General features: G+C 47.8%; 1 protein-coding gene and 1 long non-coding RNA gene across 3 annotated transcripts in view; one reads left to right on the forward strand and one right to left on the reverse strand.

Annotated features, from left to right (window-relative positions):
* The first annotated feature begins 1,343 nt into the window (after positions 1–1,343).
* LOC144178275 (uncharacterized) lies at positions 1,344–7,384 on the forward strand. Its single transcript, XR_013323983.1, has 6 exons — positions 1,344–1,430; positions 1,509–1,568; positions 3,694–3,791; positions 3,868–3,944; positions 4,811–4,906; positions 7,208–7,384. It is a non-coding gene; the product is annotated as an uncharacterized LOC144178275 (long non-coding RNA).
* A 304-nt stretch (positions 7,385–7,688) lies between these two features.
* Positions 7,689–15,101, reverse strand: part of LOC144178273 (CTD small phosphatase-like protein 3) — a 36,124-nt gene continuing 28,711 nt past the window's right edge. For both annotated transcript variants that reach the window (XM_077706007.1, XM_077706008.1), the window contains exon 12: positions 7,689–14,802. In XM_077706007.1, the coding sequence (XP_077562133.1) occupies positions 14,737–14,802 (66 nt within the window). In that variant the 3' untranslated portion in view covers positions 7,689–14,736. The remainder of the gene's footprint in view (positions 14,803–15,101) is intronic.

Genomic DNA, 15,101 nt, shown 5'->3' on the forward strand with positions numbered 1-15,101 from the left:
ACTGTGCAACAACGGAGGGTCGAACCGTCTAGGCATGAACAGGTAACCGTTTTTTTTTTTCGTTTCAGTTCCGGTTCGGGTTCGGGTTCAGTTCCGGCAAAAATACTGGTTCAGTTACGGTTTTCAGTTCGGTTCGGTTCCAGTTCGACACCCTGCTGCTAAGACAAACAGCCGACTTCTACTTTTAGACCTAGCCTTACCAAATGCACACGCACTTCACGCATTGGTTTTGATTGAGCTAGTGTCCAAGTGCCTCTTTGAGCTTGTAATCATTGAGGAATCGGTGTGCCTAAAGTTGTTTGTCAATATTCTGAAATGGCTGGTGGAATAGGCTGGGTGGTTTGTGACATTGAACTTGTATTTCCACACAGAGGACTGTGCAGCAAGGGGCCTGTTATGGCATTGTCATGAAGTAGCAAACACTTTGTTTTTGCCTGGCACTTTGTTTGATGGCCTCAAGGAACAACCAGCATTTGTGTGCAATAGGTGCTCCTGTTACCGTAACTTGGTATGGTGGATAATCAATTAAGGCAAAAAAAATCTTTGTTACTTAATTGAAGGGAGCTCTTCCCGATACCCACCAGGAGGGATTGCACCCTACCCGCTTCTGGCACTTCTAGTATGATAGTTCCAACTCCAAGGTGTGTCTGCATCGTGGCCGAGACTAAGGTGCTGTTCACACGATTCCACTCGAAGTATGCATTAATTGGTGTATTGGGACTGGAGTTGGGAAGCAAATTACAAGATGTTAAATTGCTCAAACGATCACATAACTGTGGGAATTTTGTTCTCAATAGGCGCATCATGGATAACTAGTAATCGAAGTTTTAACACAAATAACACAAAGCCGCCGCTTACAAGCCATTCCAGCAGTATCCCAACCAAGGTCCCAACCACCGTGGTCCCAACCATAGAATGGAAGACCCCATATGTTTGTCTGCCAGGATAAAACTGCAGATTTTGATATTTAATTCCACAAACTCGTTTTACTACAAATAAGGCTTTCTCCGTTGTTCCAGAGGCAAATATTTCGTGGTGGCCCTCCGCGCGAACAAAATTAGGTCTGCTAACGGTACTGCGTCCGCGCCGTCCGCGCCATTCGCCGTGGAGTATCATCACCATCATCGTCTGCTACAACGGGGTAGTAAGGCAGCGCCCCAAGTAACGTGGAGGAAAAGAACCCACGAGAGAGAGGCCTGAATGGGCTGCGCGCCGACGCGGCAGGCAAAAAACTAAACAATGCTCTGAATAGAACACGACGGCGAGGGCGGGCGAGGGCAAGGGCGAGGAGGCGAGGTCCTACGACCAGTCCCACTAAAATCCTCCCTGTTCTGTGCAGTCCCACGACGACGACGCCGACGACGCTCCATACACGAAGCATCGTCAGCCAGTATCGGCCGTACTGCAATCAATCGCCAAGGTAGCGCGAGGTAGGTTGTGGGTTGGCGCATTCCTCAAAAGCGCGTTTGGCTCATTCCTCACGAGCGTCATCTTGCACTTCTCCACAGGAGCTGATATTTTCTGAGAATGGCAGGAACAACCCCAGTAAGGCTGCACGTTGAGTACTGGTAAGTGCGTCGCCGTTTTTGTCAGTCTGGTGCGCTAATTAGACCGGTAGAATCCTCGTTTACGGTGCACGAAAGGAAAAAATGACCGCGCGTCGGAGCGCTTTGCCGTTTACTTTGTTCACTGAGTAATGCCGCTGTCAGGAGAAAAAATTTCATTTTATTTTTTTTAATGATTTTGTGTGAACGCGCGATGGAGTTTATCAGAGTCCGCGCTTTGTTTTGGCGAGGCGTACGGGCGTTATTTGACGCCTTCGATTTATTGCGTGCTCGTGTTCAGTGGTGGCATTGCGGTGGGGCCTTATATGGTGTCGGCACGCATTCGTATGAACGCGCGGCTGTTGTTCCGTAGTCTGTAATTATGTCAAGGACATGCCAAGCGTTTTCCCCCTGTGTCTAAAGATAACGCCCACCGTAACCGGAAAAACACGTCCGGCGTACCCAACGTACCTGGCGAGGTGCGGTAATTGCGACGCGGTGAACGACGCCGCCGGTGCGGTGTTGGCAGACGAAGCTATCAGCCACAGGGGACTGCGGTCCTACAGTTACAACAAATTGTGGTTAAAATTTTAGTTGCTAAATTCACGCGGCAATGAAATGAATAAACTCTAGAAAGTTGAGCACTGGTTTGGTGCAAATTCACAGCCTTAGCAGCCGTGGATGTGGCAGTCTGCGTGAGTGTGCGAAGGAATCCCTGTCATAATATGTAGCTAAACCAGAAGCCTTGAGGGTCAAGTTGGGACGTCGTAGAATTCCAATGTCTAGAGTGCCACCAGATGGCACACGATTACACTACCCTCCCTAGGTTTCCTAAAGTGTACGCAGTGGCCTGAAAAAATCGACACACTGCATTGGCCGTAAACGCATCATATTATGAATAAAAAAAGGGGGTAATTTACAGACAATTTCTTAAGATAATTGCTACATGTGGCAATGCTATAACAGCTGAATCTTTCGAATTGAGTGAAGTTATATGCTTAAACCTGAATTTTTTAGCTGGAGCTTATGCTTCTAATGCACAAACAGTGGAAGCACAAGCATAATGAATTACTTCACTTGTCCCTGGCTGCTTATATGACAGCGCAAATAGGTGTGCTTTCCGTGCAATAATGTAACATGGTGTGCATAACCTCATATGCTATGCAAATAAACATTTTAAATGGTAACTATTGGCCATTTCCCCTGGTAAAGTTGCAAGAATTTTTTTTGTACATGCACAATATTTTAACTGCATCCACGGAGCAAGAATATACATAGGAGGCAAAACAACCCATTGTGGTGGGCGGCGGTGAGCGACTAGATAACGTCACAATGAAAACTAACACGGACCATGAAGATTGGCAGCCACAGCGACAAAGGAGATGATAGCGCTTGATGGACGATAAGATAGCAGGCACGATTCATTCCGTGGCTGCGCAGCAAAATGCCAATCCGTGCAGGTTCTTCTCCCGCAACAGATGCCCCTAGCTTAACTTGCGACAAATGCTTGTGACGTTGTCAAGCTGCCGTAGGTTTCCTCTCCCCTCCCGTGTTTTTCTTTCTCCAGAGCTGCAGCCAACTGTTTTCAGTGGAAAAGTTTCAAGACTATTTTACAGTACTATCATCATCAATGCAGTTATGTCCACTGCAAGACAAAGGCCCCTATCGTAGACTTCCAGTCGCCCCTGTTCAGCACAGTCCGAATCCATTCCCTGTTCCCAAATTCACTTATCCATCTATCAAACTTTCTGCCTTGCCCTTCTGTCCAGTCCCTCAAATGCCACATGGTTACTCGGATAGTCTACGCTTTGTCCACCCCTGTTGCCCCCCCAAGGTGCGAAATGTCAAGTGAGCGGTGCCAATCTAAGTGATTTTAATGCTTTTCTGAGTTGACACAAATAGCCTTGCTGTTCAAGTGTGTAGTTCATCTCAGCTGACCTGCCAATCTTGTTTGTTCCATTGCCCACAGTTTCGCCGCATATGCAGTAAAAGCGGTTTATATGTTCTCAGCAATAGAAAGGTCAAAACATTATTCGGAAAAAAGCGTGAGCTACAGAAGTGCAGCCATGGGGGAAAGTGGCGAGGGGCAAAGAGATGACATTCTGGATTCTGTGCATGATGTGGGGCTCATTATTTGGCGTTTTTTCAGTGGAGCCTGAGGCTACGCCCCCCGCTTCAAGGACCTGAAGCAGCGGGTCCTCGCCAAGGTTCCAAATGCCACCGTCGTAGGCACCGTGGGACGCCAAAGTGAGTGGAGTGGAGGTTGTTGCCCAAGATTCTGGCCCTCCACGGTCAGTGCTATCTGCACACGCTTCCTTTTCAGGGGCCTTTGAGGTGGAGATCAATGGCGAACTGGTGTTCTCCAAGCTGGGCGAGGGGGAATTTCCCGACTTTGATCAGGTGAGCAGTGTGTGTTGCACTGGCCAGCACTCATACTTTGTTGGCTCTAAATAAATCCAACAAACAGGACATGGTAATGACCTTGATGGGTGCATACTGTGCTTAGCTAAGTGTGTGTTTGTAAGATTCTTGCAGCTGGCTGTAGTTTCCAGGAAGGATGCACAGTTGAGGGCCAACACGGAAATGCTTTTCGTCCCAATTCTGTTCACTAACAGAGCTTGCTGCCCATTGTCATCTTCCTTGTGTATCAGAAGGTTCGGGCTGCTGCACACTTGTGCAAGCGTAAATATTGAGGCTAAGCCCCTATCTGTGAGTTGCGTATGCTTGGAAGTGTAAGGGGCACTATGTAAACAAGTGTGTCACATGGTGGAATTATTGCAGTACATTCCAAGCTTGTGCTAAAAAACTGTCTCCTAGGCTGCTGTTCACTTTTAGTACATCACCAAGGCTGCTTAAAATGAAAACACCTGTGTCGTTAGTCTTTCAAAATGATATGTTGTTGAGCTCTTAGTAGATGTGTCCGAAATCAAAATTGCAACACCCTCCGGTGTGAGTATGTCTGCCTGTTTGGTAATGCTTACCAAGCCAAAGTTTGTCGGTTTAAAAAAACTTAAAGTTGAGCCAAAATTTGCAGCCTAGATTCATTTTTAATTTTTTGTGTAAAAAACTACTCTCAATTCGTGTCTTGTATACCTAAGCGTGGACCTTGTGTGTTGATTGACATTTTCACTGCAAAGTGGCCGTGCTGGCATGCTGCAGACAGCACTAATGTTTTATTACGATGAGACATTAAGCCTTAACTGCATTGTAAGCATTCATTGTAAGCACTACTGTAGAAAAATTTGTTTTTTCACCTGTTCGGGTAGGTTGTTGCTCGAGTCGTGGAAGCCAGCCAGGGGAAGGCTGTGCAGAAAATGACCAGCAAGAAGTAACTAGGGATCTCCCCGTGCACACGTTAATGCGTAAGCTCACGTCATCTTTTTTTTTCTTCACTAACACTTGTAAGAACGTGGCTAACAATAAAACAGTGAACTACAGTAAAAGCTCGTACAAGAGACACTTGGTTATGAGAGACCTTTGAACGAAAGCGGTTTGGTTGGTTTTCCCACGTTTCCCATGTTAGCAACATTGCATAAAAGAGCCCTTGGTTACGAGACGTTTCTTGGGTTCCTCGAGTGTCCCTTGTAACGAGGTTTTACTGCACTGTCAACACTCAAATCATAGAAAATGATATACACTTTGATCCTGGCATCGGAATTTAAAATTGTACTTTTTTAATGAATGCACATTCTACTTTAGGGCACAAAAATTCAGCCAAAGCTTTGGTAACACACATGCTTGCAGTGACTGAAGTGCTGTTCACTGTGCACATGCATATAGGTGGTATTCACTGAAAAGTTTAGCTGTCAATATCTTCGCTTGGCAAGACTGGAAACGGCCACGGACATGGCACGGCTCGTGCCACTGCACCCGCACGCTGACAAAACAACAAAACACCGGGGTGCGTCGTCTGCTTTGTTTCAACCAGATTCTCAACGTGGGTGTCAACAGAGATGTTATTAATCGCACTCGCATTGGACTCGAGGCATTAGTTTGCGTTCGGTAAGGTAGAGTTTTGAACATCCGACACAAATCGTGCTTAGCACGGACAAGGACCGCCATCCCGAGGAGCCCGACATAACCAGTGACACCGCACTCACATGGTTGCCCGCATGCGTGCCTCGCCAGTGAATACAAGCTATAGGAAACTAGACAATAGCACAAATACTTTCCCGATGTTGAGTGGGTTCTGATGCTCAGTAGAAACATCTACTTTACATCTACAGGTTCCGGCAAAATTATTGAATAGGTGTCTTCTGAACTTGCTTCTTTAACATGGCTAACAAGGCACCTGGTAATTTCAGCCTAAATGCACATATGCAATACTGGCCAAAAATGCAGTTAGATGCTTCTGCAGCAACATTATCTTAAGCAGATGCATCTGATTTGCGTCTTAAAGGGGCACTGACACAAAATTTTGAAGGCGAGATAACTTCAGAGATAGATTGGTGGGAACACATATACATCATCTGCAAAATATCAGCGGCGAATACAGCCTAGAACATATTTAAAATCAATTTTAAAGTGTGCGAAACGCAACCAAGCAGCCAGCAGAGGACCACGCGCAATCGACATCCCGAGGATATTGTGTAAATAAATAACATCCAAACACGTCACGAGTTTGTGTTTGCCGCTTCCGCACTGCCGGTGTTTTTCGCCGGCTCGCCCTGCTCGCCGCTCCAATCGGAGGGCTGGAGGGCGGAGCTTCTGCTCTCGAGAACGAACGACCCGATCGTTGGCGGCGGAGGCGCCGTGATTTCGTCAGCTCATCGGGCAGCTGGCCGCGACCAAAGTTCTACAGCGATTCCAGGCACTCTGTTTCTATTACTGTTTATTACCATTGGATGCGAAAACGTGCCAGAGGCACGTAAAGCCCACTGAGCTAGCCGTACGGTCGCTGTGCAGGCGGCGGCCACGGCCGCGAAGTGGCCCAGGCCGGCGCAGGAAGCTCGAGTGATAGCTTGTTACCGCTGCACGAAATCGTCCCCAAGTCCCGACCATGGTGGCTTACATGAGAAAGGAGTTATTGATGCGATGGCGGGTTGCATTAAAAATTGTCATCTGCACCGCTTACGAGAGCGGCACTCGAATATCCGCCGCAGTGCTAAGCCGAACACATCTGTAGGCGGACCTGTAGGCAGACCGGCCGGCTGCTCCCAGCACGCGTCTTGCCACCCACCGTCTCGAGCGTCGCGCGTCGTTCTTTAGCCGCGGTAGCGTTTGCACTCGCAGCGCCTGCGTCACATCCACGGTCGCTTTTTAATTAAGCGCCTCACGAGATCAGTACGTGGGGGCATTCGCAGAAACTGCCGTCGATGCGGATTCGACAGTGCTACGGCGGCTCTGCTCTGTGATATCCCTCCGACGGTCACGTGGTCAGCTTTGTTCACACAAAATCCATCGTTTCGCGGCACTCCCTGAAACCGAAACTGCGACTGGCCGCATTGAAAATGCCTCTAATTAAACAACCGTCGCACGCCGAAGCAAATGAGGTTTCTACAGGTTATAAGTAGGTCACTAGGTACTTATCGCAACAAAAAAAAACAAGATGCAAAATTTTTGTGTCAGTGCCCCTTTAACAGTACATTTTCCTGAATTCTACCACAGCTACTGGTCCGATCCAAAGTGACTCGTCACGGTGGCCTCTTGCCTCTTGTTGCCAGGTGGTTGACCGCGCGGCTGTGCTGTGGGAGTCCCAGGTCCGGGAAGGCGCACCGTATGACGGCTCGACCCCAAAACCTTGAAAAGGGCCCTGCCTGAAGAGTGTCCCCAACTGCTGCTACTCTGGCACTACCCGGAGCACTTTCTGCGTGGCAATAAATGCACCCCACCAGGAACAACCGTGTGTGATCATTTACTCACGAAATTGTACCACGAAGATTTCTGGCACATTCATGACTTGAGGCAGTACAATCCAATCACATTCTTTGTTGTATGGCAAAACAAACATTGCAATGCCTCTGAACGAATGCTGTATTGGAGGTGCAAAAGCAGCATATGCATAAGCCCAATCAGCGGTTGACGTCCCTTTGCGGGGGTTCGTTTTTCGAAATGCTTAGCTGTGTGCTACTATTGCACAAAATGTGTTTATCTGCAGAGGGTTTCTCAAATGTTTTTACAATCGGGAGCCCAAAGAACAGTCTGTTCAACGTAAGTCTCTTTATTCTCAGTGAAAGACGGGATATAATAAAAGTCCATTTAGTGGTTCAGATACGAGAAAGCAAAAGCAGAAATGCTGGCTAGTTTACCAGGCTCATTGCACTGGTAATAGACACAAAATGCCGCAAAACAATCGAAGCAGTACAGGGCACACAGCAGCTGCGTGTGGACAGTAGTAGCAAATGTTTTTTTTTTTCATTAGGCTGCAAATAGTCTATTCATATGCTTTGTACATAACGTTTTGTTGCAACAGGCTCACATCTCATTGCGTCTGTTACTGTTTGAAGACACCGGATGAAGACTGTTTGAAGACAATGCATCTGGCCTGAGCCAGGTTGTCATGCACACAGCCTGAAAACTGAGAAAAGCAGCAGCTCAAGTGCTGTGCAACCAACTACACCGCAACACACGCTCACATGGCCTGCAACTTTGACTAGTATTCACATGCCGTCAAGGCCAGCTCCCACAATGCTTTTCAACCAATTGGTTCGTGTGCAGCAATGGTGACGCCCGTAAAAACCAGTTCCCAGATAAACGAATTTGTTTTTGTTTGAACTGGTAACAGCAGTTAAAAATTACAAAGATACAACTTTCTACCAGGAACCAGTAAAAATTTGCACCTCCAAATGTTGCTGCCCGAGATGTGATGTGACAGCTAATTGAGCCCCCTATGATATACCGCTTTCATATATCCTTGTTGCACCAACCTCACAACTTCCATGAACACACTGTGAGCTACTAAAGTACTGTTAAAGGGACACTGAAGTCAAAATAAAAGTTGCTCTAGATCGATAGATTAGCTCAGAGAACACAAATATAAAACTCTTACATGGAACTTTTATTTTAAAATAAGGTAGATAATTGCGAAAATGAGAATGGATGTGCTGCTGCCACTAGCTGTACCATGCAAATTACACCGGAAGTGGTTAAAATGCCTGGCATGTGCAATGTCTTTGCTGGCTGATGCTGGATGGCGCTACTCGTCCATACTTTGGGGAGTGGTACCACTTTTCGAGGAAGCGTGCGAGCTACGCTTGAGTGGTTGGCTCGGCGCTAACAGCCACGGGGCCTTAAAAGGACAATATGCTTTTAGATGCGACTGCATCTCATTCACTCGCCTTGTCCCTCCATACGGCGTTGTTGTTGCCCGTCCACACCCCTCCCCCATTCTCCTCGCCGTGCGAGCTGCGCTCTTTGCTGCTCACCCCCTCTCCTCTCCGATAGCGAACACTCTCCCGCGAGGGGCTTTGGATTGGATTCGAAGGGGTTGGCTTAGACTGGATTGAATTAAAGTGGATTGTGTTGGATTGTGTTGCGTCATAGCCGTGCCACGTTGCGTCATAGCCGCACTCGTTCCAGCACTGGCGTTCCGATTTCGGTCACGTGCATAGACTTGATCTTCGCTGCAAATTGCACGGTGGTCCCGTTACTTCACCATCCACTACCCGTACACTTCAGCGACCACAAGGCCGTCATCGTTAACGTTACGCCGCGTGTTAAATAAAGAATACATCATACGCGTTCCTCACACGTTTCACGATATTAGAGAATCAACCCAACGGAAACACCAAGTGAACCGCCAAGATGCGTCGCATCTCCACAGGGTTCCCCTCGCGGGAAGGTGGCGTAATTTTTCTTCAACAAAGCGTCAATACTTATCATGAGTCCCATGAAGGAACATTTTGTTTAGTGGTCCAGAGCTGCAAAGGACGCGGAGTTCATGAAAGCACGACTGATTTGACCGAGACTAAACCACTCGGTACATGGTAGTGTTTTATTTGGTTGCTTCTGTATCGCTACGCATCACCGTTGCCTTGCTTGCTTCTGGTTTATCGTGATACAAACAGTGGCTGCAGTCGCGGTTTGCGTAATGTATGATCAGCGTTTGATTAATGAGGTCGCAGCAATTAAGGCATCTTTCAGCACCGAATAAATGCCGCCAGACTTTCGTTTGAAACCTAATTGCTGGTTGCCTTCAGTGTCCCCTTAATAGTGTACCTTTTTTTCCTGGAGAACCCAGTGTTTCCGTTCTGTAGAGCTCCACAAAGGACAAATTTTGGCTGTGGAAACACCATCCAGGTGAGTGTCACATTGGAAAAGTCTTTCACCATTAAAAACAGCCTAGAGTGGCCCCTGTCATACAGTGGCCAGCTCCGTGGAGACCTCGCTGGCTGTCGCCACACGGAGTGTTGCCTACCAGTCTCGCTTGGCAACTCTTGGCTGGCAACGACGTGTGAATACCAGTGAGTGTTGCAAGCCATACCCAGAGTGACCGTACACCTCAGCCCTTCCTCGAGTATAAAATGCAAAGTACCTAGAAATGACATCTAGAAAACTAGGCTACAGTGACCGGTTACACACATGGCCTGGAACATGCCTGCCCGGCCAAGGGGGTAGGGAGGGACACCGAAAGGGGTCAGTGCAGTAACAGAGCATAGTGCACAGCTTACACGCGCCTTGGGAAGAGCACATGATGGATGAAAATGCCAGGCCCCGTGCTTTATGAAAAAACATCTACGCATGATGCGGCGGCAGGCTGGGGGAGACGAGATGCAAACGGAAAGCTGAATGTAGTGCCAACGACAGTGCTGTCGAAGAGCTTTTTTGATGCAAGCGTTTCATAAAATGTGAAGACACAACAAAAGCTGCACCACTGGACCGCTTTCAAGAACGGCGGGCAAGAGATGTGCATGATTAGTAGGTGACCAAGAGCAACGATGGCAGCCAGGGGGTTGCAACAAAGAACAGGTTGACTGCACAGAACAATTGTCTCATCCAGCCCTGTTCACCCCCTTATCCAAGTTACCATTCATACCTGTACGCTAATTGTTTACAGCAACATTTTCCAATCATTTCTGCTTCTAAGCATAACAGATGCTTTTTTTTCCATCTGTTGGCGCATGTCCAGTACCAAATTCTTCTTGGAAGAAAATGACAGTTTTGGGCCCATCCTTTTCAACAACCATTTTGCGCACCCAACCTTGCCCAAGAGAAGACCAAGATTGCACTTTACTTTCTAGCAGGCACAGCATACGGAAAGCATAGAAAAAGAAGACCAAACAAGCACATTTTGCATGCTTCTCACAATGGCACTGATCAACATTTCTGTACCCTTAAACTGGCTCTACTGAAAACTCTTTAGACTCTCCCAAAAACCAACGGCAGCAGCAGACAGACAACAACTACGCGTGAAACGCCATGCTAACAAACAACCACTTAGAGAGAGACCGGCCTTCGTAGAAACCACAGAAGCACACACAGATTCCATAGCTGACAACACGTGGCACAGGCAGCAACAGCACAGTGCAACTATCAACCAAATATCCAGCAGACAACCCTGTTAGTCAGACCGTTGAGAAGCCTGGAACAAGCTGGAGTGAAGGGTGTCACATAAAGAATACGGAAGGGTGCGAAACCACAAATGACGATTTCTAAAATTCTGTGGACTTAAACATGTCAAAGCTATTCCTGGGCTACGAGGCACGGCATAGTGGAGGGCTCTGGATTAATGACCACCTGGGGTTTTCCCACGTATGCTGAAATCTCGTCACACGGGCGTTCTTGAGATAAAGATAAAGGACTTTTGTTGAGCGCACATGTTATAGTTTCTTCCATTACTACCGTATCTCCCATTCTATATGTTGCACCATTTTACAAGTCGCACCCTTTGAAAATGGGCCCCCTAGCCCCCTACTAGCAAACTTCAGAGAAAATCCCACCTCAGAATATTTTTACAAGGATGTGTCAACCGAACTGGATTGATAATTGCCATGTGCATGGTAGCCACCAAACATAACACAAACGGAAGCATTTTGGGCAGCTGCATTATCTCGTGTGCGGGCTACTGCGAACACCAAAATGCCATCACACACTCAATAAGGTTTCTTTCTTTGCAGCAGTCGTGACAATGCAATGTAATCAGTAGCCTTTACAGCGTGAAAAAACCTCCAGAATATGTGCAAAAACTGTCAATCTTTACTCGAGAAATGCAGACGTGCAGCCACCTCCAAATGTGCCACGCATATCACCCACACCCTAAACTTTTGATTTGGAATTTATTGGTGTGGGTTATATGCACGGAAATACGGCACTACACTCTCTTCAAAACAACTTGTTCCAGGCTTCTCAAACCAGATGCACTGTACGAACCAGTCGATGACACAGATACACACAAACCGTTCTTTCCGAACGAGGTTAGGTGGTGTTTCCACTGGTGGAACACAGTGTCTTGACTGCCTAGGCACCCAAGCACAGGTCTTCCAAGGTTGCAACACCAGTCCCGTTAGATGTCAGGGCTAAAGGCAGAGTCCAGCAGCGTGATGATGCACCAAGACTCTTCCAGCTTTTACTCTGTGGCCCCCCTTTGAATTGGGCACTTCCTCAAGTTGGTATGGTAATGAATGTCCTGCCTTGCGTGTCCATGACCAAACAAGTGCACATGCATGACAACACCACCCACGAGAACCCCCTTCCATCTCTGGCCAACATGCCCGCAGACGCAACTCAACGACTTGACACATGCCAGCCACGAACACACGGAAGACCAAATGGTTAAAGAGCGGCTTTTGCTACGTAACTACAGCACGGATATGCAGGCCTTCCTTCCAACGCTTACGTATACACAGGCACCCCATAGCGCCTACACTCGTATATTACCAGAACAGAGGCACCTTTTTTGAGGCTCGCAACAAAAAGAAAACAATCTCGCCTTGGCAACAGCAAAAAAAATGTGCAAAGGTGTCTGCAAGGATACACCATCTCAACCTCATGACACTCGGGAAAGAAGATGGTCATTTTACGGGAATGGAAGGATGCCACTAGATTTTGCACATCAATGTGAATGTAAACCAATAGGCCCCGCATATGCACATTTTTTCAAAGCAGGTACACAACTCCAGGCTTGACATGTCCATTTTAAAAGCTGTGCCTTGACAGCATTGCTTTTTTTTTTTTTTTGGCACAAAGCATTTTTTCAAAGCTTGCAAATTTTTCACGCGGAGCAAATCCCCGCACACCACACCATTGTGATAAGTGGCTTTCCAATTCCCCACTTCGGTCACTGTCCTTCAGCATTACCCATCTCCCACCATACACACTCTACGTAGCTGGTGGCATTCCAAGATCACTGGGCCAGAATCGAGACCACACCAAGGGAAATGAACATAAACGATCAGCACTGAGCACCAAATACCCTGCATTGCGTGGGTGGTCCCACCCAAACAGCTGCTGCAGATTGTGCGGTTTAACGTGCCGAAGCTACCCCTGGGATATGAGGCGTGCCGTGGTGGAGGGCTCCGGATTAATTCCGACCACGTGGGGATATTTAAAGTGTGCAAAAATCTACGGGAATTTTCACTATTTGCCTCCATCAGAAAAGCGGCCACCACAATCAAGATTGCTTAGCTGCTGGGCCCTTGGCCCAGCAGCACAACTCTTTAGCCATGGAGCCATCAAGGTCCCATTCTGACCGCTACATGTTCAAGTTTTCACACAAGAAAAAGCTAAAGCAAGATGGCATGATTACCGTCGCAATTTATGCTACCACTTGGCAGCAATAATGTTTAGTTCATTCTAAACCTGATCAGCATTCAATAGGCACTTGTTTAGGTGATTTACACAAGCAATTACCCATCATTTTGGTGTAGATTATCTTCCACCAAAACCCAAACCCCAACCGAAATTGTGAAAACCCAAAGTGATTGCCCATTTTACTCTAGCCCTCTGGAATTTCACCAAGAACTCTATTCTTTACACACCAGCAGCATCATAACGCAAACAGCAGACACCACAGGCGTGCTCTTTCGGAAGTCACACACCCTGTAAACTTCGGTTGTCAGCATGGCTATGCTGACAACCGAAGGCTCCCTACTGAGCCATTCTACAAAAGGCGGTGTGTAGCAGCTTGCATTTAAATTAAATATATTTCATGCACAATTTAATAACGATGTGAGAAGTCAAGTTGTACCTCTAAAACCTTGAAATTAACCCCATTAATGGAGTTTAAAATAAAGGGGGGAGGGGGCACACAAATTGCCCAGCAGAGTCTGCGAACCCGTGACTGGCCTAATTTTCACTGAGCTGCTGTGGTGAACGTTTGATGTGGAGAGCAAGAACACAGCCCGACTTCGCTGTTGTGACATTGTCACAAAAAGAAACTGACGTTTACAGGGGCACACACCACCTCCACGCTTTTCATCCACGAAGACCACGACACACACGGTGGCAAAGAGCTGTGCTTTTGTTGAGGTGGCTGACACCAGTTAAGATTCATACCGTCATTCATCAACCATGGTTTGTCACTTGTCCTGCTGCCGCATAACGTGTCTGTGAATGACAGGAATAATCTTTTGGTGTCAGCCGTTTTAGCGCAACCACCATCACTTGCATCGTCCTCGGGGATGGAAATTGCAGTAGTGTGTGTGTCTGTCAACTTCTTCATCTTTTATGGCAATGTGTAGAAGCCCACATGCCAATCAAAGTCCTTTACTGCGCACAAGTGTCCCACAACTGGGTTCGGGGTGGACATCTTCGGAGGCCATCTTTCTTTGTGATGACGCAAAACAGGGGGCTCCGTGCACCCATGCTGTCGTGTCGGGCGGGCCACACATCACGTTACGTCACACCGCAGCAAACTAAAATAAATCAACCAGGCTAACCACCCAGTACGTTCCCAGAGGTTGCAAAGCTGCTGGGGCAAGGGGGGACCAGTTTCTATTGCACGAGCGAGAAGAAGCGAGCTCAGCAGAAGCAGCCACCCGGGGCGTCCCTTCCTTCCTGCTCCGCAAACAAGCGCTATTGCACACAATCTTGCAAGGATGAGAGCAGCATCACTAAAAACAACAGCATGCGGCGATTAAAAACCTCGTAGAAAGGTTAAACGTACGAACACCAACCAAGGGGCCTTCCACGACCACCGCACCCGTTGGGGGTGCTCAAGCACGTGCAACAACCACGTGCTGGCCCTGCTCGCACAGCACGCGGCATGGGTGGTAGTATGTACAACCGCCATGGGAGGCGACTCCTCCCGCCCTCCTTAGTCCGGAGGGAGGAAGCTGGCAAGGTGGTACTTGTTGCAGATGTGGGGCCGCACATCGTCCCTCTGCGACAGAGAGAAGAGGACTCTCTCAAGGCCGGCCAGTGATGACACGCTCGAGCAGCCCACCAAAGAACAGCATTGCTGTAAGAACACCACTTTAGTGAAGGAACACACACCGGTACAGCTCAGTTTTAGATTACAGTGGGACCCTACTGATATACGCCCCCTGGACTTACGACGATCCGCTTCTTACGATGGATCATCGCGGTCCCAGCAAACTCTCCATAGAAACAATGCATTAAAAACCCTGATGATATGACGCTTGGGTGCACGCGGTCCGCTTCATACGACGGACCCTGGCG

This window comes from Haemaphysalis longicornis, unplaced genomic scaffold, assembly GCF_048455015.1.
Source record: "Haemaphysalis longicornis isolate Haplotype H1 unplaced genomic scaffold, Haemaphysalis longicornis Haplotype H1 scaffold_4, whole genome shotgun sequence".
Taxonomy (NCBI): Eukaryota; Metazoa; Arthropoda; class Arachnida; order Ixodida; family Ixodidae; genus Haemaphysalis; species Haemaphysalis longicornis.